Source organism: Bufo bufo, chromosome 9, assembly GCF_905171765.1.
Source record: "Bufo bufo chromosome 9, aBufBuf1.1, whole genome shotgun sequence".
NCBI lineage: Eukaryota > Metazoa > Chordata > Amphibia > Anura > Bufonidae > Bufo > Bufo bufo.
In genome coordinates, this window is record NC_053397.1 from 202848083 (window position 1) to 202873309 (window position 25227).

General features: G+C 44.4%; 1 protein-coding gene across 1 annotated transcript in view; it reads right to left on the minus strand.

The window, feature by feature from the left end:
* LOC120978839 (sodium/glucose cotransporter 4-like) overlaps positions 1–25227 on the minus strand; it is a 93878-nt gene that overhangs the window by 46160 nt on the left and 22491 nt on the right. Inside the window, exons 2-3 of the mRNA XM_040407213.1 lie at positions 19404–19525; positions 17541–17612 (exon numbers count right to left, since the gene is read on the minus strand). Coding sequence (XP_040263147.1) covers positions 17541–17612; positions 19404–19525 — 194 coding nt within the window. The remainder of the gene's footprint in view (positions 1–17540; positions 17613–19403; positions 19526–25227) is intronic.

Sequence of the window (25227 nt, forward strand, 5' to 3'; positions counted from 1 at the left end):
TTTCATCCACAGGCAACATTTAGGTGCACCTGTGAGGCCTGGGCCTTATCAGCCAGTCTTGGGTGGGACTCACAGCCTCCTCCCTCCTCCCAATGCAAGAATGGCATAAAAATTCCGGCCTTTATTTTGGCATCAGTTTGCTCCGTGTGCTTAACTTCTCCTTCATATACTGGAAACCATTTCCTTCACGATCAAGTGCAATTACAAAATTTTTTATTAAACCAAGTTTAATGTGAAGTGGTGGAAGATAAACTTGAAGTGGATCGACCAGTGATTTGTGTTGTACAGTACATTGTACTAACCAACTGTGTGCTCGACTCTGAGAGGCCACTGTCTCATTGTTTAATGAATGTTGTCATAACTACTGTTCTATAGGCACAAGAAACACATATGCTTTGTGTAACCTAACTGTAGGCCAAGCAGCAGTGCTACCACTTTCAGGTCAGCACACATTTTCCATTTATGTTCTGAATATTTGATCATTTTTAAAATGAACTCCATAGAAGCATGGGTCTCTTTCATTCCAACCGCATGAGCCAATGGAACAGATGGTTTTTCGTTACTATTGTGCAACAAGACAGCTTTCAAACTTGTTTTGCTAGAGTCTATGAATAGCCTCCATTCATCGGGAACATGTGTACCATCTAACTCCATTATGAGACCATTTACATCAGTACAGAAACAGACATCACTTTCCATTGCATAGTATGCAGCTAACTTGGTGTGTCGATGACGAAAGTGTGAAGTTGTGGTGCCTCATTGTAGCAAATTCCATTCCTGAACTCTAGAAGCTAGCAGTTCTAACTTTTCTTTAGATAATGACAGATCTCTTACCAGATCATGTAAATCTGATTGGCTCAGCAAGTGCGGCTGACCCTCCAGTTGTTCTGGATCAGTTAATAAATTGTGACAATCAACATCTTCTTCTTCATCAGGATCAGAACCGTCTGTTTCATTTGCCGTTCCTGCTGTGGGAGGGGATTCTCTACATCGTGTGGTACTGGTTTAACCCCTTAGTCCTTAAGGACTCAGGACGTACCGGTGCGTCCTAAGTTTAGAAAATAGATTGCGGCGCGGCGTGGGTTAATAGGAACAGGATGCCCGCTGAAATCATTCAGCGGGCATCCTGTCACAATGCCGGGGGGGGGGGGGTCATGTGATCAGCTTTTACCTGCGGTTGCGGCGGGCGGTGCCATCGGGTCCCCATGCGGCTGTGGGGGGGGACCCGATGGCATAGAAGGCAGCGCAATGTTTAAGGAAGGCATTGCGCTGCCTTCCGGTGACGAGCCTGTGAGATCAAGCTCCCTGGATCTCACAGGCCGGAAGCTGTATGAGTAATACTCACTGTATTACTCATACAGCCAATGCATTCCAATACAGAAGTATTGGAATGCATTGTAAAGGATTAGACCCCCAAAAGTTCAAGTCCCAAAGTGGGAAAAAAAAGTTGAAAAAATAAAGTTTTCCCCCAAAAATTTTTTGTTTCAAGTAAAAATTAACAAAAACGTCATTTTCCCCAAACAATTTTTTTGTCACCTTACATCACAAAAAGTACAACAGCAAGCGATCAAAAAGGCGTTTGCCCACCTAAATAGTACCAATCTAACCGTCACCTCATCCCCTCATCACCTCAGTCCAGCAAAATCTGCCATCCAAAAACCGTATGGCATTCCTTTCCTTCTGCGCCCTGCTGTGTGCCGGTACAGATGTTTACGACCACATATGGGGTGTTTCTGTAAAGTACAGAATCAGGGCCATAAATATTGAGTTTGGTTTGGCTGTTAACCCTTGCTTTGTAACTGGAAAAAAATTATTAAAATGAAAAATCTGCCAAAAAAGTGTCCATTAGAATATTTCCAATATAATGCATTAATATTAAAACTGAATAGGCTGTGCATGTATAACTTAAAATCTAGACGTGTCAGGCAAATTCTGAGTTCATATTTGGAATCAGCACGCTCATTTTAATAAAATCACGTTTTTCTCTCAGTAGCAAAATCATTGTTGCGCGGTGTAATGCCCACAGTAATATACTCCCCAAATGGCTAAGGAAAGAAGAAAAAAATAAAAATAACTCCTTTCAAACCGCCATCTCCAATGCAGGTCACAGGCCTCTTCCAGCCTTTGTCACTCATATACTGGCTAATGGCCTATGAGGGCCAATTGGGAAATTTTTATGACTAGTTCACTTCTGAGTGATACAGTCACATGCCTGAATTGCTCAAATATTTAGTGGATTTAAGCCACAAGGACAAAATAAGCCTAACAATTAGAACCCATTAACTTTGTAAAAAAAAATTTGACCCTTACTGGCTTACTGGATTTGCAGGCACTAGGATCCCCCCCCCCCCCCCCTTCCAGAGCACTACAGGCTGTTGTACTGTAGGTCTATCTGTGGTTTGAGCTCTGATTTTATTTGTCTTGCTATAAAAGATGGAAAGTGAGGTGCAAAAGTTGTTGGCAGTAAACTAAAGAGGTCATTAGGAGAAGTCTTTATAGTGGTCTGGGCTGGATGGAGAAGAAATGGTTAGACAACATCTAAAATAAGAAGTTATCTGTGAACCACTGGATTTAATTGTATTGTAATATGGTTTATTGTATTCTAGTATGGACTGCAATGTCACTGTTTAGAGCTGGTATCTAACACTATAGGGTCACTCTGTATGTGCATTACTTTACTACAGCTTCTATTTGCATAAACAAATTCACAAAAATGATGGACAGTTGCACCTCCTCTGCTAGATCTGCATATGCTACTTCAGATCCTGTTTCACTGTCACTTGATTAGTGGGGTAGCTTTACCCCTGATAACTGTGAAACTCATGATCTCGTCCAACAAAAAATAGTGAAAATCTGGAAGAAAAATACACTCCAGAACTCATTTACTGCAGATTTTCAACACATGCAGAACCCCCATCTGCATGTATGTACTGTAAAGGTCTGCATATTTCTGGTATGGGAAACCACACTGTGAATCTATAGCAGTTCCATAGCATGTGAATGACCCCAACAATAAACTTATACAACCTCAGTCATATACCATTCAATGCACAGTAGCTCCTGTCTACTATGTTTTATACAGTAGCAGCATGAATTAAGATACTAGGTAACAATCCTACTGTACTTAATACACTGTACCCATTAGGAAAGTATATTGCTCAAAAATGTAAGCTTAGGTGTCATGCAAATGACCATGCTCTTGACGATACATGAATATATCGACCACCGTGCAAAATCTGTAAAAGTCTCCCACCACTATGTGCCATTTATCATACTGATGTCCTCTTATGTAACGGCAGTGCCTTTAGCAACCATCAGACTCCAGGGCCTGGGTACAGCTGCTTTGTCTGCACCCTTTATAACAAGGGCAAACAAAGACAACTGAGGACCCCATTTGCCAAAAACAGTGCCTTCCCACCTGCATATTTGCAGCTTATGTATTCTAAAATGAAAAATATTTAATGACTCTTAATGACTGCTATTATCTCTTAATCAAGCAGACCAAAGTTGCCTTTTTATTCTTGAAAAGCCTTGGGGACCTCTGGGTGGGTATTATTTTTATTATGGAGACCGCCTAGTATATGTGAGGTGTATTGTAAGCTAGAAACATGTCTAACATCTGGTGGCATGACAAAGGCTCAGCATAAGATTTGAATATTATGAGAAATTTAAATATCAGAGACACAGATATGAAAAATATCTTTCCCAGTAACCAAGAGCAGAGTTGCCTGCCCTACAATACTTTCCATGATGAGAAAAAGTACCCACCAAAGCATACATATTTCCCAGAAACCTAAGATAATATTACCCTCTCAGTCCCTCTTCTCATATTTCCTAAGGCTGTCCAGAAAAAAAAAATCCTAGGAGACCAGACAGCGTTGTGTACAAATTTTCAGTGCAATTGGAGTATATTTGAATCAGGTCCAAATCTATTTTTTCAAATGATGTAGCAAATCAGACCTAAAACAAATTTAAAGAAATTAGCTTGTCTCTAACATACTGTATGCAATACAACTACAATATGCTGAGATGTACCTGATGCCAAATATGTGACCGATATAAAGTCTGGAACATTTCCATCAGAAGAGAGCATTTTATGTAAGCTTAAAGGGCTTCTGTCACCCCACTAAAGTCATTTTTTTTTTTGGGCTAGTTAAATTACTTATACTGCGATATATGAAAATATAATGCTCTTAATTACTTTGATTCAGCAGTTTCTTCTAAAAATGAACTTTTATAATATGTAAATTAGGTCTCTACCAGCAAGTAGGGCGGCTACTTGCTGGTAGCAGCTGCAGAAAACCACCCCCTCGTCGTGTTGATTGACAGGGCCAGCCGGGATCTCCTCCTCCGGCCGGCCCTGTCGGCATTTCAAAAATCGCGCACCTGTGTTCATTCGGCACTCCCTCAGTGCGCCTGCGCCGATGACTTCTATTTCGGTGATGTCATCGGCGCAGGCGCACTGAGGGAGTTCTGAGGAGGCGAGCCTCCTCATCTCAGAGCGCCTGCGCCGAATGAACACAGGCGTGTGATTTTTGAAATGCTGACAGGGCTGGCCGGAGGAGGAGATCCCGGCTGGCCCTGTCAAACAACACGACGAGGGGGCGGATTTCTGCAGCTGCTACCAGCAAGTAGCCGCCCTACTTGCTGGTAGAGACCTAATTTGCATATTATAAAAGTTCGTTTTTAGAAGAAACTGCTGAATCAAAGTAAGTAAGACCATTATATTTTCATATATTGCAGTATAAGTAATTTAACTAGCCCAAAAAAAAAAAAAAAAATGACTTTAGTGGGGTGACAGAAGCCCTTTATTATTCATAGAATTTTTTACAAATTTTGGGCTGTTTTTTTTTTATTTCAGCACTACTATATAATTGACAATATACAGTAAATTCCGCTTTAGACACACTTTTTTCCACCAAAAGTGTGTGTGGGGGGGGGGGGGGAATGGCAGTGAGTCTTATAAAGCGAATACTAGTCAGCACTTTCATTATGGAAGTGCTCACTAGTAAGCCGTAGTTGCGGAAAGCGGGGAGTGAGGCGCTGCCAGTACTCACCCTCCCTAGTTTTTCTACCTAGGTCTGCGTTGCACTGTTCTGACTGCATACAGTGTCAGGATGTAGTACGTGCACTATGACCTGATGCTGTATCCAGTCAGGTCATAGTGCAGTGCAAGCCCAGAGAAGGCCAAGGAGTGTGACTGCTGGGGAGACCAGCAGACCTGGAGTGGCAGAGCAGGAGAGGTTAGTGCATTTATTTATTTTAATGTCTGATCTAAGGTCTGATATATGGGTCTGGTATGGATGTCTGATCTTGATTTGAGGTCTGATATGGGGGTTTGATCTGAGGTCCTGATATTGGGGACTGATGTGATGTCCTGATATGGGAGTCTGATGGGAGGATCTGATATGGGGGTTTGATCTGAGGTCTAATGGGGGTCTGATCTCATGTCCTGATATTGGGGACTGATGTGATGTCCTGATATGGGAGTCTGATGGGAGGATCTGATATGGGGGTTTGATCTGAGTTCTAATGGGGGTCTGATCTCATGTCCTGATATTGGGGACTGATGTGATATCCTGATATGGGAGTCTGATGGGAGAATCTGATATGGGGGTTTGATGAAAAATATGTTTTTCTTATTTTCCTCCTCTAAACCTGAGGTGCATCTTATCATCAGGTGCATCTTATAATGCGAAAAATATGGTAATACATATATTGTCCTTTTTTAGCAGTCTATATAAATAGTCTGTAGGTTTACACTAGCAGTGCTTGGATGTGCTCTTCCATCCAGCCTCATACGGGCATGCAGATTAAGGTCTGGGATGATTTAAACACTGCATTTCTACTATGCGATAGAGATCAGCAAATTTCCTAAAATTTGTTTATGTTTAATTCTTACTACTGTGAATGGGGCACAGAGAGGGCATTACTACTATTAAGGGGGCACAGAGTACATAACTACTGTGAGGGGGGCACAATGAGGGCATAACTACTGTGAGGGGCACAATGAGTGCACAGCTACTGTTTAGGAGGCACAATAAAGGGATAACTACTGTAAAGGGGCACAGTGTGGGCATAACTACTGTGAGGGGGGACAATGAGGGCACAACTAACGTGAGGGGTGCATTGAGAGGATAACTACTGTGAAGGGGCGCAATGAGGGCATAACTACTGTGAAGGGGCGCAATGAGGGCATAACTACTGTGAAGGGGCGCAATGAGGGCATAACTACTGTGAAGGGGCGCAATGAGGGCATAACTACTGTGAAGGGGCGCAATGAGGGCATAACTACTGTGAAGGGGCGCAATGAGGGCATTCCTACTGTGAGGAGGGCACAATGGAGGCATAACTACTGTGAGGAGGGCACAATGGAGGCATAACTACTGTGAGGAGGGCACAATGGAGGTATAACTACTGTGAGGAGGGCACAATGTTTTAAAGTATCTGGGGGGAGGGGGGGGGGGTGCAGAGAAAGGACCCGTCCTGGGTGCCAAACACCTTAGGCATGCCACTGCAACCAATGAACTTCCGATTTTAGGATCCAGATGTCTATTGTAATGCAATACCTCACTTGCACAGGGCAAGGCAGTTGGACAAGGGACAGAGTTGTTAGTGTTAAGAAATTTTTAGGTCTAAATTGCCAGTTATATAAAGACACAGGGGGAGATTTATCATGAGGAGAAAATCTGAAGTCAATTATGCTCGAGTCTGTGTTGGAGGACTTTATGCCACATTTATCAAAGATCTCATGTTAGGGTGGATTCTTTTTTTAACAAAATCACAGAAATATAGTGGCCAATATGGGGGAACTGCTCAAACCCCAAACACTGTAGCGTGTTTCTCATTGGGGGAGCAGTCCCACCGCATGTGGACCGCAGCCAACGACCATCCCCAGCAAAAAATGCGTACAATGGAGGACGCCGGCGCGGTCCACATGCACCACAAAGGCATCCTACACAAAACTGAGCATTGTGCGGATGAAAATATAATTATATAAATCACAGAAAAAAAAATGCACCAAACGGATATGCCACTGACTATACTGGCTAGTCATACAAGCAGATATTAAAAGCTGAGACTTTTGCCAATATATTCCTGTCAGGAAAATATCGGAGCCCATCATGCATGTGGACCGCGCCGCCATCCTCCATTGTACGCATTTTTTGCTGGGGATGGTCGTTGGCTGCGGTCCACATGCGGTGGGACTGCCCCCCCAATAAGAAACACGCTACAGTGTTTGGGGTCTGAGCAGTTCCCCCATATTGGCCACTATATTTCTGTGATTTTGTTCCATATGTATTGAATGTGCCTTCACCTGGCATTCAAACATTCTTTTGCACCTGGTAACCTCCATCACACGGTCTGATATGGGTGAGGCTTACAGTCTGTCTTTGTTCACATTGCACTAGTTGTCCTGCTATGTGGTTGTGTGGAAGCTTGGCTGTGAGCTGGATTTCATCACCTTCAGACCGTGTTCACACCATAGTTACCATGTTATAACGGAAAACAAAAATGGAATCCATAACGGTGATGTGAACCCGCCCTTACTTGATACATTTGGCTTATTCCTCCTCCTGGGGTGAATTGCGATTTTTTTTTTCCCCCCCAATAGTCTCGATGATAAATATGGAGTGAAACTCATTAACATAGCTAACCACACCCACTTTTTCACCCACATTACAAAACTGGAGTGAGTGGTGTAAAAATGCAAAAAGTTGCAAAAGTCTTATTTTTGCCACTTTTTTTATGCCAAAATTATGGAGTGAAGATATGATAAATCAGGGCCATAGAGTTTATTGTGCGGTCGTTGATATGAACAATATCAACAGAATACGATACTACTGTAACAGCAGTGAGCCTCATGCACACCTCTGCTCACGTGTTTTTATTGTGTTCCATCTGTTTTGTAATAAAAAAAACATTTTTTACAACCGATTTTTATTACAGCTTTTATCATAACACATAGCAAGCAGTTCACAGTCAGTTCTGCCAGACCGGCTTTTTGATGTCTCTGTCTCTAGTCTAACCCCTCTCTTTCCTCTTCTGAGCAATCACTTGGGGAATAATGATCAAGCCCATCTGACTGTAAATGGCATCTGTAGATTGACTCAGATGGGCACTATGTTTTGTAATACATGTGAGATGCAGAAGCCAGTGGTAGCCACATATTTTAAAGTGTTTTTTTTAATCGCATTAATTATTGGTGACTTATCCTTCCGCCAACCCACCCTTCCCCCGCTTATCCAGTAATGTCACATGGCCTTTCTCCAACTCAGTCCCATTCAAGCGAATAGGATTGGGCTGCACTACCAACGCAGCTTCTATACATGTATGGTGGCATTTCCAAGAGTTGGACCCCCACCACTCAGATACGGCATTGATGACCTAGCCTTAAACACATACAAAACCTCTTTAAATGTTATTTTCAATAGTGCTGTGCATGGTATACTATGAAAAGTTTGCAGTGCTCATCCAAACCTGCCGACCCCCTTTAAACAGCTGATCAGTGAGTTAGATCCACACTGATCTGAGATGAATGATCTATCCTGAGGATAGATCATCGATATTTAACTCCAGGAAAACCCCATTCCTGGCAATTTTCTGTCTGTCTGCAGCCACCACTAGGGGGAGCTTACTGTATACAGATTTATAGAGTTAAACAGTAAGTGTATAACTATTTGCAGTAAGCAAATAGAAGCTGCAGGAAGCCAACATGTTATTATTTAGAGCGGTGGCTAGCTGGATGCGGCAACAAATTTGTTAAACCAGCCCTTTTAAGTGACATTTAATACCTATTTGTAAAAGCAAGAACACCAAGCAGGTCTTTGTTTCCTAGTCTTATGTCTTTTAGTCCGCTTGCAGACGAGCGTGTGTCATGCTGCGGGTCCACAGCGCAGCTCCCGGCCTGACCTCCCAGCACTGACGGGGCCACATAGCATTATATTGATTTATGATGCTATGTAACCCTTACAGTCTGGAATGCATTAGATGACACGTTTACATAATGATAGTAGTCTAATTTCCAACATTGGTGGCATATTGCTAGAGGTGGCACCTGCACCTTTCTGACATTGGTGGCATATCCTAGCAATATGCCACTGATGTCTGAGATGACAACATTGACACAGCATTTAAATCACTAAACAGGAGGGTAGCAAGGAAGCATTAAACAACAAGGAAAAAAAAAGAATATGTAAAAGACAAATAAAAGCAGCCAAACTGAAGACAGAGAGATAGATTAAGACTAAACTAAAAGAGAGTAATGAGGAGAAATCAAAGCTATTGAATCTTTATTTTTTTTCTCCACTGTATTCACTGAGGAAAATAAACTGTCAGATGAAATTCAGAATGTAAAAGTAAATTCCCCATTAAAAGTGCCGTGTCTGACCAATGAAGAAGTACAGCGGCGTCTTAAAAAGATTAAAATAGACAGACAAATCGCCAGAACCAGATGGCATACACCCCCATATCCTAAGAGAATTAAGTAATGTCATAGACAGACCCTTATTTCTAATATTTAAGGACTCCAAGGAGCGTTCCACAGGATTGGCGCATAGCAAATGTGGTGCAAATATTTAAAAAGAGATCAAAAACAGAGCCTGGAAACTATAGGCCGGTAAGTTTAACATCTGTTGTAGGTAAACAGACGGTTTTGTAGGAGATGCTATCTTGGAATACGTCAATGAAAATAAGCAAATAACGCCATATCAGCATGACTTTATGATGTATTGGTCATGATAAACTAATTTAATCAGTTTCTAGGACGACTTTAACCGCGGTGATTCAATGGATGTCGTATATCTTGACTTCTCCAAAGCATTTGACACTGTACCACATAAAAGGTTAGTATATAAAATGAGAATGCTCGGACTGGGAGAAAATGTCTGTATGTGGGTAAGTAACTGGCTGAGTGATAGAAAACAGAGGGTGGTTATTAATGGTACACACTCAGATTGGGTCACTGTCACTAGTGGAGTACCTCAGGGGTCAGTATTGGGCCCTATTCTTTTCAATACATTTATTAATGATCTTTTAGAAGGTTTGCACAGTAAAATTACATTTTTCTAGATGACACTAAACTGTGTAAAGTAATTAATACTACAGAGGACAGTATATGAGTATTAGGGCTCATTCACACGACCGTGGTTTGGTTCCGCATCCGAGGCACATTTTTTGCGGCTCCGGTGCGGACCTATTCACTTCAATTGGGGCGCAAAAGATTCAGACAGCACTCCGTGTGCTGTCTGCATCCGTTGCTCCAATAGGTGGCTCCGCAAAATGTATAAGTCATGTCCTATTCTTGTCCGTTTTGCGGACAAGAATAAGCATTTCTATCATGGGCCATCCCTTCCATTCCGCAAATTGCGGAAGGCACACGGGCGGCATCCGTGTTTTGCAGATCCACAATTTGCGGACCGCAAAACACGGCATGGTCGTGTGAACAAGCCCTTACACTCACCGGTAATCTGATTGACTTAATAGGATAGAAGAATTTCCTCCGGCTACTCTTACCTAACCCGTTCCCCTTCAATAACCACACCGACACCATCTTGCTTTGGTGAAAATGACCATGACGGCCAAACTTTATTATTCCACACATAATAATAATAATAACAGGCACTTTAACACATCCTTCAAGTTATGACCCACTGCACCGTAACAAGGATCCTGGAGGGCAACCCAAACAAGCGGTATCCTCCTTAACCGTCTCACCTTATACTTCAAACTTACCCTTGGCCGCACTCACCGACCCAAGGGCACCAAATCCTTGAAGTATACAAGTATCTCCTCCTGTAGGCCTTTTAGCCCAAACAGGAGCCCCATCCTCGGCATTCACAAACCACATGAGATGCAGGCTCCAACATGTCCTGCATCTCTTAACCATTGTATTGCTCCCCAGGATCCCATATCAATCAGCCCTTCCTACACTGCAATCAAATACCCAACGCTACAAGGGTGGGAGGGCGGGAAACACTCTGGCTCTACGCTGGCAACTGCCCAAAACCCCTCCCTCCAAACCATATATACTGCCCGCCAACTTGCTAATTCCTCCCCCTCCTTAGTTTAAACCAACCCTCGCCATAACTTCTTAACATTAACCCCCTCCTAGCCTGCAGTCTTCCCCCCAAGTCAATCCGCACTCCGCTATGTCTGCGCCTCTCTCCGTTGCCATTATGACTTAATAGGATGGAAGAATTTCCTCTGGCTACTCTTACCTAACCCGTTCCCCTTCAATAACCACACCGACACCATCTTGCTTTGGTGAAAATGACCATGACGGCCAAACTTTATTATTCCACACATAATAATAATAATAACAGGCACTTTAACACATCCTTCAACGTTATGACCCACTGCACCGTAACAAGGATCCTGGAGGGCAACCCAAACAAGCGGTATCCTCCTTAACCGTCTCACCTTATACTTCAAACTTACCCTTGGCCGCACTCACCGACCCAAGGGCACCAAATCCTTGAAGTATACAAGTATCTCCTCCTGTAGGCCTTTTAGCCCAAACAGGAGCCCCATCCTCGGCATTCACAAACCACATGAGATGCAGGCTCCAACATGTCCTGCATCTCTTAACCATTGTATTGCTCCCCAGGATCCCATATATATCAGCCACTAGAAGACCACCGGTGACACCTCACCTGTGGGCGTCCTGTCACACCTTAAGAGTCGTCTCCAAACCCTCCTAAATACCTAATGCTCACATGTCAATGCCCACATCGTTAAAATGCACACCATCGGCTCTCAAGAATTGAGGCGACGCCGCCTCCAATTCCAGATGGCGAACCACTAAACCACCTTGTTCAATTTCGCCCCACCTCCTTATTCAATTTCGCCCGAGCTTTGTTAATCCGCTCCACCGACCTGGCCAATCGCCAACTACTTCTCGCAACCACCTCTGACCACACCACCAGTCAGGAAAATCCGACAATAAACGCAACACATCCAACTTAATATCCCGAATCACGTCATGAGACCGACGCACCCCCAAATCGTTGCCACCTACATGAAGCACTAAAATATCAGGTGGCCGATCTAAAGTGACATTCGTATGAATCTCAGGCAAAACCCGCCCCCAAAGAAGCCCCCTCAAACCAATCCACCAGATTAGCAACTCCTCCGTCGGGAAACCCAACTGGCGTCCGTTCCGCCTGACGTCAGCTCGCAAGGCCCCCCAATAGACGTACGAGTGCCCGACAAGGCGCCGCCCCTGAAACAAAACAAACAGAGTTAAACCATAACCACCAACGCCAAGTCAATCATATCACTCCTAGCAACCCCTCCCTACAACCATTCATAACAGATGAGGCCTAATATATGATCGAAAACAATCCGACTCCCAGCGCCCAATACGCTTTATAACCTCCTCCCCTAGATCCCACCTGGCCGCCTCGGTCGCGGCCCCTATCCGAAATGAGTGGGATGCATAGTCATTGGCAGGCAAACCCGCGGCCAACAAGCATTTCCTAAAAACAGAAACAAATTGAAAGCGAGACAACCATGAACCATCCTGGTGAACCAGCAACGCACCCGAACCACCGGGCCGTACTTCGAAAAATTCCTCCACACAGCGCACAGGACAAAGCACTGACCCCACAAGCGGCCTAAGCCACAAAACCACACCCTTTCCCTCCTGATCAGTTTTAGACTTGTGTACTACACACCGCAAACCACCTTCCCACAGCCCTACATCTTCCCATAACAAACCCCCACCACCCGTGCGACTCGCTGACACCAACTCTGATTTTCGAAAGGCTCTGAAAAAGGCTAGTGCAAAGGCAGCCCTAAACAGACGCACTTCAAATGCTGACACACAAACCGACCCCGCCTCCTCCCACAACATCTGCAACACCGCAAAAGAAACTGGCCTCCGAGTGTCCCTCCGTATCACACCACGATGGTAACCCCTTTAACGACTTCCACACCATAAAACACCGAGACACATTGGCCAGGCCCCGCAGGCGCAACCAGAAGGCAACCGCCGCTACCCTCTTTGACGCGACCGAAAAAGACAAACCCGCAGCATAAAAGGTTCCTACCCAAAAAACCAATAACGTCCGAAAATCATCCAACGAACTGCAACCACCCACCTGCTCAATCAACTCATATTGTCACAGTAGAAACGTATCTGCCGGTTCCTAAGCCAGTCCCCCCATAACTCAGTAGCCAAAACAATAGGAAAAACTCAGTAGCCAAAACAATAGGAAAAAGCTCCAACAATACCAAGTTGGTAAGGAAACCAGCCTACTTCCACACTGCCGGCCACGCCTCCACACTCCATTGTCCCCAACAAAAAACACCATATCCACACGAACCTGATGCATCCGAGAACAATTCCAAATCCACGTTACTAATCACTGCCTCCATCCACATAGACCGCCCATTATACTCCAACAGAAACGTCTCCCACACCGCTAAACCATCCTTTACTGCCGCTGGTAATCGCAAGTAATGAAAAGGGGCGGTAATCCCTGCTGTCGCCAGCGCCAAACGACGACAAAAAACCCGTCCCATCGGCAAAATGCGACAAGCGAAATTCAATTTGCCCAAGACCGACTGAACCCGCTTGAGCTGGACTTTTTTTGCCCTCCGTAGGAACACAACCTCATTCAACAGATCAGACACCTTATTTTCAGGCAGCCGACATTCCATGACCATACTTTCAATCTCAATCCCTAAAAACGTTATGACCGTGGACGGACCCTCTGTCTTATCCACCGCTAACGGGATCCCGAACCGCGCCGCAACTCTTTCCATCGTATGTAACAAAACGGCACACACCCTGGATCCAGCCGGACCCAAAAACAAAAAATCGTCCAGGTAGTGCAAAACCGAACTCCATCCCGCCTCCTGTTTCACCACCCATTCTAGAAATGAACTAAACGATTCAAACAATGAGCACGAGATCGCGCATCCCATCGGCAGACAACAATCAACGTAGAAACAACCTTCCCATTGAAAACCAAGTAAATGCAAACTATCAGGGTGAATGGGCAACAACTGAAACGCAGCCTCAATATCCGTTTTTGCAAGCAGGGCGCCTTGCCCGAAACGCCGGACCCACCGCACCGCCTCATCGAAAGACGTGTACGAAGCGGAGCACAACTCATCTGCTATACCATCATTCACAGACCCCCCCAGCGGATAAGACAAATGATGAATGAGCCTGAACTTATTGGGCTCCTTCTTAGGCACTAAACCCAAAGGAGAAACCCACAAATCCGGCAAAGGACACTCCGCAAAGGGGCCTACAACCCTGCCAGCCGCCACCTCCTTCTCAATCTTCCCCCTCACCACGGCCGGGTGACGCAAAGCTGAGGACAAATTCCGGGACACCATTCTCGCCCCCACCAAACTACATGGAATAACGAAACCCCCTGTAAACCCTGCCAACAACAACTGAGCTACCTCCCTTACTTAAATAGGGCTCCATCTTTTCCACCCTCACTAGCGTCACTCCTCTTCTGCATAACCTCGGGTCCCTTACCCTTCCCTCGCTTGAAACACAGAGACAAACTATGGGAGCCGCCGCAACCGGAGCACTCATGCTTGTACCTGCAATCAGACAAGAACCTGCAATGTCCTTCGTTATACTGCCAGCAACAGCCCCTCCTACTCCCCCTTGAGATTCCGAAGCCGAGGTACCCCCAGCCGATCCACAAAAGGGCTGAGAACCCCCCCTAGGTGCCGCCATCAACCGCATCCACAGACCAATGTCCTTGTGGTCCCAACGAATGCTAGGCCTGACCGCCTTCCGCTGCCGGAACTGCTCATCATACCTAAGCCACGCCACACCCCCACATGTCCGATGAGCCTCCCCAATAGCATCCATATAGCAGAAAAGGGCTGAGCAGTGCTCGGGCGCTTTTTCCCAAACTACGCTTGAAGCCAATTTTGAAAAGTACGTGGAATCAATCTATACCGCCTCCTTTCTTCCTCCTCCTTTTTACTCTCATCCAGTTTTCCCCTATCTAAATTAAATTTCTCTAATGGAAGCAACGAGAAAATTTCCACGGCCCCTCAAAACACACATAGATTTCTCCTTTTGCTGCATCTGCCAACCTAACGCCATCCCCCACGTCACCTCTAACTCCAGCTACCACTCCCGATCCTGAGGCCTGTGTATCAGCCGCGACGCCATTCTCACCCGCCCCTATTGCACCCCGTGCCGTCCCTTGTTCCAGTGCCAACGCTTGTGCCGGAGCCCAGACTGACGCCGGGGATGCGGTGGATCCAGTACCCAACCGCGACAACAATGACAGCATACCCGACAATACATCCTGCACCAAAACTTCAGAGCCCCCCCACTATGCAGTACTGAACCCCCAACCCCCCAACAGGAATCTGACACGACGTCCTCTCACCTGGCCGTCCCCGGATGGATTCTCCGGCAGCCGCAGGTCTCCTCCCGGGTGTCACCAATGGCGTGTCCAGCCTGTAAGGCACGGCGTCCTCCCCCAAAGAGACGTCCATTCCGCCTGCCGCTGTGTCTTCTCCTGGCTCCACTTCTCCTTCCTCCAATTGTGACAGCCCCCCTCAGACTGCTGACGGAGGGGAAGGATACCCGACATCTCCCCTGTAGTGGTGGCCTCATCACATGGCCGCGAACTCCCCATTCTATCCGCCCTCAATGATCCAGGCTCCACAGCAGCGGCACTGTAAGCCGCGTCATCATGCCGGAGGTCAGGGGGCGGAGTCACCCCATCAGTCCTGGCAATGGTGCAATGTCGCCGACCCACCGCTAGGGGCCGCAACGCTCTCTCCTCCATATCGCTCTCTGGTCCTAGTGCGTTGGGGCCGCCGACCTGAAGACACTTGCCGCGCAGAAAACACCTCTTCTTCCCCGGCCGGAAGACCCAAGCCGCCGGACAGCCCGGCCGCAACGTCGCCATGCACCACAGGTAATGCGATCAAGGCTCGCTCCCCGCGCGGAGCCTCTCATGGGGAGTCAGCCGCCTGCACATATTCTCTCCCCCTTGTAGCATGGGAGACGGGACCGGATCGAGCCCGTCCCTCTCCCGCCGGCCTGCCACGTGCTGCTGGATTCCTCCCGCTGCGCCTGAGCGCCGCACTGGGAACGGACACTTCAGACCTCAGCGGAGGGTCCCTGGGGGGGCTCCTAAGGCGTCGGCGGACCCGGGGGGTAGACTCAGGGCTCAGGCGTTCAGGGGGGACCGACCTCCTGGCCCTGCTAGAACGCACAGCCACAGTAGAAGTAGAGGGGGGTTCAAAGCAGACTGAATGGTCTGTTGCAGTAACTCTGCACCATGTACCTCGACAGCGGCCCTGACCGCCTCTAACAGCTTATCCAGAGACGACATATTGGATCCCTAAACACTCTGGCTCTACGCTGGCAACTGCCCAAAACCCCTCCCTCCAAACCATATATACTGCCCGCCAACTTGCTAACTCCTCCCCCTCCTTAGTTTAAACCAACCCTCGCCATAACTTCTTAACATTAACCCCCTTCTAGCCTGCAGTCTTCCCCCCAAGTCAATCCGCACTCCGCTATGTCTGCGCCTCTCTCCGTTGCCATTATTCCTGGAAGTCTCCATGACACCACATCCTGAGACTGACTTCTTCTGATAGGACAGGAAAAAATATAATTAATCTATGTACAGTACTAAAATAAATGGGTGGGAAGTATGTGGTGTCATGGAGACTTCCAGGAAACCGGATTACCGGTGAGTGTAATACTAATTTCCCTAGTCGTCTCCATGACACCACATCCTAAGAAATAACAAAGAATATATTAGGGGGGGGGGGGGACAATAGCACAAAAGACTTTCCGTCCAAAGGCCATGTCTTCACTAGAAAAAATGTCTAGCTTGTAATGCATGGTAAAGGTATGTACGGTATTCTTTTCTAGGTAGACGCCCTACAAATCTGGAGTGTAATAATATTACAGGTTATAGATACTAGAGAGGGGTCGTTGATCCAGGGAGTTATTCCGATTGCCTAATTGGAGTCAGGAAGGAATTTTTTTTGGCTTCTACCTCACAGTTTTTTTTTGCCTTCCTCTGGATCAACTTGCAGGATAACAGGCCGAACTGGATGCTCGGATGTCCTCTTTCAGCCTTACAAACTATGTTAATATGTAACCCCTTAAAGCAGGGTTTCTCAACTCCGGTCCTCGGGACCCACCTACCAGACATGTTTTCAGGATTTTCTTAGTATTGAGCAGGTGATATAATTAGTGTCCATGCATCAGGACTTACCACAGGTATTCATTCTGTCGGATATTCTTAAATCTTGACCGGGAGGTAGGTCCCGAGGACCGGAGTTGAGAAATCCTGCCTTAAAGGCTCGTATAAAGAAGCTGGATGCTTTTATAGGGATCTATTTATGTCATTTTCATCCATGACAAGTCGTAACAAAACCAATAACTACTACTCAGAATAAGAAGACTGGACGACATCAGAAAGGGATTAAAATTCATTGCAGCAGAATTAAAAATGGACATGGAGTAACGGCAGGTTATTATCCCTTATTAACAGTATAAACCAATGTGTTTTATTATTCCTTACAGGCCACCAGGTCATTGCTCTTCCGGCTAGGAAATATCCTCCTACTGTTCCCCGACTTGCACGGACAGAGGACTGTAAAACATGGAAAAACTGGTCAGTGCACTATTAGCTACAGGTCTCCATTAATACAGTGTATTTTCTGTCTTCCCTATTGACCTTTGTATTACAGGTAATAATAGACTGAAGATGGACTCTGCTGATATTGTGTTAAATGGAGAATACACAGTACAAATTCCATGACCATATAGTAGATAGATACCATCTAACATTATAGTAACTAACATTGGTACCCTAATGACAGTAAAATGGTGTTAACAGAGGTCATTGTACAAGGACGAGAATATTCATACTGAACATTGTACTTTAGAAGGGTTGTCCAGGACTAGATAGAAGAGTCAGAAGTTTTTGCAAAGACAACACCATGTTTGCCCATGATCTGTATTTGGTATTGCATTTCAGCTTAGTTCACTTGACTAGAACCAATTACAGTCCATAGACACAATGCTACCGTGGTGATGGACCATGTGATTGGACCATGTGATTTGACGTCACCACAGGTCCTTTAGCCGGCAGCTCATGATTAAAGAAGTAAGAAGAGACCGGCAGCTACGCGATCAAGAGGAGAAGGTGAGTTAATTATTTTTAATTTTTTAACCCTCAATTGAATGGGTCCGCGATCCGATGCGGCTGACCTAAGCCTGGCGATCGTGCATTGCGGCCCGCTATTTGCGGGCCGCAGCACAGACACGGGTCACACACACACGTTCGTGTGAACTCGGCCTAAGGCATACATTCGCATTGGGTAATGTTGATTAGTTTCCAGACTACTTTTCAAACAAGCTCACTTTGTATCATTAGCTCTGCTGTATCTTATTTCCTGAGCAGTGATGGACAATCATCAGTCGTGAAATGCTCTTATCAAGGAGGTCATTGATCTCTTTGTAGAATGGTAGTTTGGAGCATTGCAAGTGCACATTTACTGAAAATCTCTGGTACCTTCAGCAGATCTAGATAATGGTCTGCTGCAGAATATTCCTGCCAAGAAACTGCAATTTTTGCCCAACGGTCGTGGGCTCATGCTGGAAAAAAAAACTGCATTAAGTGAGGCAGCAATGTAGTGAATGCAGCATAAACGTATCCCAAGAAAAAAAATAATCCTCATATTGTAGAAAACTCATGCTATTTGTGAAGTAGATGTAAATGAGTTAGGGTACTTTCACACTTGCGTTGTTGGATTCCGGCAGGCAGTTCCATCGCCAGAACTGCCTGCCGGATCCGGCAATCTGTATGCAAACGGATACCATTTGTAGACTAACCAGTCTCAAAAATGCATTGGAATACCGGATCCGTCTCTCCAGTTCTCATCTGGAAAAACTGATCCACTATTTATCTTTTCCACATTTTTAAAAGGTCTGCGCATGCGCAGACTGCAAAACCTGATCCATTTTTATGGAACACTTGGGGCCGGATCCGGCATTGATGCATTTCAATGTAAAATAATGCCGGATCTGGCATTCCGGCATGTGTACCTGAATATTGGATGGAGAAATTACCGCAGCATGCTGCAGTATTTTCTCCGTCCAAAAACCGTACAGTGACTGAACTGAAGACATCCTGATGCATACTGAACTGATTGCTCTCCATTCAGAATGCATTAAGATAAAACTGATAAAATTTTTTCCGGTATTGAGTCCCTAGGCCGGAACTCAATACCGGAAAAAGTTTAACGCAACCCTCAGGGAGCTTAGTTGCAATTATGGTAATAGATTGTACCTAAGTCTAGTGCTATTTAATGGGTCTTAATGAAATGGCAGCCCAGATAGTAACATGTTAGAGACTAAGTATTAATACTTATAGACTTACCCATATTCCTACTCCAAGAACAAAGACAAAATAAACCACAACGACAATGATATCAGGAACCTCGAAGGTGGCATATTTAGGCTCAGCAGACGGGGCCTCTGTGGTGACATTGTCCATCATTCCTGGTGAAGAATGCATCTCTTTCAGATAAAGTCTAACTTTTCTATACATTAATTACTAACCAGTTGTTAATGACTAACAGAGTTTATCAACCTGCTAACAGCTGCCTAACAATTATTGATTTTGCATTTATAATAGCCAATCATTTCAGGCTTCAAAACTAATTGTTGAGAATCTTTAGATCACTCATCAGAAAGTGCAGCTCCATCATCTCTTCTCTAGAAATATGACAAATGACTGTAAGGCCTCTTGCACACAAACGTTGTGTGCCCGTGGCGGTATTGCGGCCCGCAATACAAGGGCACCGGCCCGTGTGCACTCTGCATCACGGATGAGGACCCATTCACTTGTAGCACGGTAGCAATAAAGAGCAGAGAAAACATACGACCAGATCTGCTTCTATTATGGTCAGGGAAACTGGTGATGCCGCTGATACTGTGAGTGTAGGCTCAAAATGTGCCAGACCTAAGTCATGCTTGGCTGCTGCTAGTTCTGTGAGGAGTTTGTAAGTATATCCTGTCTGTCCATTTTTCCCCACAAAGCCAGAAGACAAAATAATTGCTATGTGGAAGATCTGCAAGATTAACCCCTTCCCGACCCATGACGTACTACTAAGTCATGGAAACCACTGCGTTCCCGCAATTTGATGTAATAGTACGTCATGGTGATCGCGCGATCACTGCTAGGGCCCGGCAGTCCCTGGTAGCCTGGCCCCTGCTGTATCCACTGGCATCACTGTAAAAGCTGCTGCGGCGGGGATACGATGCGTGACGAGGCAGCCCGATGCCATTCAGAGGATGCCCAATGCCTTGCACGGCATCGGGACCTGCCTTCTACGGGTGGCAGGTCCTAAGCAACCTGTTTGTGTACTACTCACTATAGTTCACGAACAGGCAATGCATTACAATACAGATGTATTGTAATGCATTGCAGAGGGGATCGGACCCCCAAAATTGAACATCAGAAATAAAGTAAAGAAAAAAAAGTTTAAAAAAGGTGTTTTTAAAAAAAATTATAAAGTAAAAAAAGAAAAAAAACGCCCCTTTCCCCTTTATTTTATAATAAAAAACGAAAAAAAAAAAAACACACATATTAAGTATTGCCGCGTCCGTAATAACCGGCTCTATAAATATATCACATGATCCACCCTGTCCGATAAACACCATAAAAAAATTATAATAAAAATGGTGTAAAAAAAAGCCATTTTTGTCACCTTACATCAAAAAAAGTGCAACACCAAGCGATCAAAAAGGCGTATGTCCCACAAAATGGTAGAAATAAAACCGTCACCTCATCCCGCAAAAAATGAGCCCCTATCTAAGACAATCGCCCAAAAAATATAAAAAACTATCGCTCTCAGAACATGGAGACACTAAAACATAATTTTTCTATTTCAAAACTGCTATTATTGTGCTAAAGTGAAATACATTAAAATAAATATACATATTAGGTATCGCCACGTCCGTAACAACCAGCTATATAAAAATATCACATGAACTAACCCCTCAGATGAACACCGTAAAAATATAAAAATAAAAACTGTGTAAAAAAAAGCCATTTTTGTCACATTACATCACAAAAATTGCAACAGCAAGTGATCAAAAAGCATATGCCCCCCAAAATAGTACCAGACCATCATCTCACAAAAAATTTGATCCTACCTAAAAGAATTGGCCAAAAAATAAAAAAGCTATCACTCTAAAACAATGGTGACACTAAAATATGATTATTTTTTGCTTCAAAACTGCTATTATTGTGCTAAAGTGAAATAAATAAAATAAAGTATACATATTAGGTATCGCCACGTCCGTAACAACCAGCTCTATAAAAATATTACATGACCTAACCCCTCAAGAGAACACTGTGAAAAAAAAAACTGTATAAAAAAAAGCAATTTTTGTCACCTTACGTCACAAAAATTGCAAAACCAAGCGATCAAAAAGGCATATACCCCCCAAAATAGTACCAATCAAACCATCACCTCATCCCGCAAAAAATTAGTCCTTACCTAAGACAATTGGTAAAAAAAAAAAAGCTATGGCTCTCAGACTATGGATACACTAAAATGTCATTATTTCGGTTTCAAAGATGCTATTATTGCCTAAAACGTAAAAAAATAAGAAAAAGTAGACATATTAGGTATTGCCCTGTCCGTAACGATCTGCTCTATAAAAAAGTCACATGACCTAATCCCTCAGGCAAATGCTGTAAAAATAAATAAATCAAAAATGCGCCAAAACAACCAATTTTTTGGTCACCTTGCCCCATAAAGTGTAATAATGAATGATCAAAAAAATCATATGTACCTAAAAATGGTACCAATTAAAACGTCAACTCTTCCTGCAAAAAACGAGCCCCTGCACAAGACGATCGGCAGAAAAAATAAAAATAAAATAGGGTGTTCAGAAAATGGAGATACAAAAACCAAAATTTTTGTTTTCAAAAATGCTTTATTATGTAAAACTAAAACAAACATCATAGAAAGTAGTCATATTTGATATCATTGCGTCCGTAACAACCTGCTCTATAAAAATAGCGCTTGATCTAACCTCTCAGATGAATGTTGTTAAAAATAAAAAATAAAAACAGTGCCAAAACATCAATTTTTTGGTTACCTTGCCTCACAAAAAATGTAACATAGAGCAATTAAAAATCATATGTACCCCAAAATAGTACCAATGATTGGCTACCAGAGCTCAGGGGTGGTGCGATATGGCCACCCAAGTAAAGAAATGCATCCTAGACAGGTACAGAGAGGCTGCAGCCGGCAGAGCATTGTATGGCACTGAAGGAAGGGTTCAACACGAACCAGTGCAAGGAGCAGAGTGCGGAGCACATATCACAGACAGGCAAGGCCTCAGAAGTGTCCTGCCAGATTCTCCACTGCAGGAAAGAGAGGTCCTACTGTGGAGAGATAGAGATTGAGCATCAGGAGGGTCTATCACCCGCTAGCAGGATCAGTAAGTGCGGCTCCTGAGAGACTGTATGAAGTTAAACTTATTTCACCGAGACTGTAGTTATACCCCCCCCCCCCCCCCCGGCACATTTTGACCAAACCCCTTCCCTCCAGCCAGAGGTGCAGCTTCACCAGCATGCACTTTCTGTAATACCGGTTTCTTCTTATGCAGCACAAGGGTCTCTGGGCCCCCTCAGGTTCCTGGGCCCGGTAGCGACTGCTACCTCAGCACCCCCTATAGCTACATCCCTGACCCTCCGTGTTATCAACACGTATTCTTAAAAAGACAGCATCCCTATTTTTAAATACAAATTTACCTGTTGCACAATTTCAACAGTTTACCCCTGTACTGCAAAATCATCACCAGTAAAGTGAGTTTGTCGCTATCCACTTGCACCCCTTACACTTCCACCTTCTCCGCTGCCACAATCAGCAGAAGCCACAGCAGCCAGTTCAGTATCAACAACATGATGGAGCAGTTTTACCATGTGCCGCGCCAGGCTGATGCAAATGAGCAAATGGTGATCTATGGCCTCAAAGTCCAGGTTCCATCCTACCCGGACTCTAGCCTTTCTCCGGCGCGTACCATGTTCATTTACCCCATGGACTTCTGAGCAGCCAGATTGGAACAGTGACCGGAACTGGCCTAGTTTTTTTTTATTTTTTATGCGTCATATCGAACGATATTCATTCGAGGTACAGTATGTCAGTGCCTCAAAGAAAACTATTTGTTACAAATATAGGTAGAGTGTTGATTCAGAACAAATATACAGCATGCATATGAATAGTCACATTAAGGCGGTGACAACAGCAAAGCTGAATGATTGCAGCATTTAACCTCTGCCATAGAAAAACAGTTAAGGAAGATGTGCACCATGCAACCCACACTTTCCAAAATATTTGCAGGCATCCTCTGTTTTTGACCACCACATTTTAAGGTTTAATTTGGTTAACTAGAGCTTCCCATTGACCGAGCGTCATAATAGGTACCACTTCTTGGTCTGTACAGATCACTTTACTGCAGTTATCTGCATTATAGGCAGGATTAGAATGACAGATATCAAATATATATATATAGACAACACAGGATCCACCATTCACAATACATTTTTTAAAATTGGATTTCTTAGTTTCCTAAGGTCTGCCTGCTGGGCTTCTTACCTGAAGAGCAGTGGCCACATGATATTAGAATTTTCCTGAGAGACCTTATTTCGCTCTAGGAAAGTAGTGGCACTGTGTTGGATAGGGGATCGCTCCGAACCCCTATCCAACACAGTGCCGCTGCTTTCCTAGAGCGAAATAAGGTCTCTCTTAAGAAAATTCTAATATCATGTGGCCACTGCTCTTCAGGTAAGAAGCCCAGCAGGCAGACCTTAGGAAACTAAGAAATCAAATTTTTAAAAATGTATTGTGAATGGTGAATCCTGTGTTGTCTATATATATATGTGATATCTGTCATTCTAATCCTGCCTATAATGCAGATAACTGCAGTAAAGTGATCTGTACAGACCAAGAAGTGGTACCTATTATGACGCTTATTATTAAGTCCTCTGATGCCCAACTGTCACTGTAAGTGACTCACACAGTTTCAACCATGCTAAATAGGCAATAACATGTAAATATGAGGTCCAATCAATTCGCTGGTTCAGATTAGTCTACTGTTCCCCTCCAAAGGGGCCCACCAAATGTAATGTGGCATTTTAAAAAAAAAAGTGCTTTAAAATCATATTATGCCCTGTTTCACTCCTCCCACAGGGGTCCACAGATTGTTCATTGGATATCTTTATGCTTTATAATGATTAAATAGTCTTCCTCCCTCGTTGGTCCACCAAATATACATAATGGATTACCAGATGGAGGAGGGAAGGTAACCCAGGGGCCCTGAGTGGATATGTACTTAGAAAGGAATATATTAGGCTTGCTTAATTCAAACAGATTAGCTTCTGAGTAGCCTGAAGACCTGAACACAAGACTGTACAGTCTGGAAAATACTGCTCATATACGTGTCATGCGACCAAACCCAGAATTATGTTAAACAGGCACTGCTGTTTCAGCAAACTTGCATAATATTTCAAGTAAACGCAAGGATCTTTTAGTATCTTATTAAAGGAAAATAACTCCATCCATCTTGTGGGACAACACCAAACATTAGCTAAGTCAAGGATAAGGTTACATGCTGCCCATAAAAGTCTAAAGAGAGGGGAGTAGATGCTGCTGGAATGAGACAGAGCAACAGAGACTGCTGCTTTTTATAAGGTTTCTATCTCACTCCAGGGTTGGATGCACAGATACAGTGCTCAGTACTGCAGCATAATGCCCTCCATGCTGCTGCTGCTGCTTCTTGGGTTGTGCTACAAAGAGTTAGGGGAGTGGGATATCCTCTGTGTGTGCAGTGTAAAGTCTCATTCACATGTCAGTGTTTTGGTCAGTGATTTCCATCGGTGACTGTGAGCCAAAACCAGGATTGGAGCCTCCACAGAAATAAGGTATAAGGGAAAGATCTGCACCTGTTCCATGTTTAGACCCGCACCTGGTTTGGGCTCAAAATCACTGATAGAAATAACTGACCAAAACACTAACATGTGAATGAGGCATAAGGGAGATATCATACTAGTTAGTCTCCACTGACTTGCTCAGTGAAACCTGACAGAGACAGAGCCTACCCCCATGAACAAGCAATAAATTACAGTACAAATCCATAGTCTATATCTATAGCATGTCCTATCTTCTGACACTTTTATGGACTTT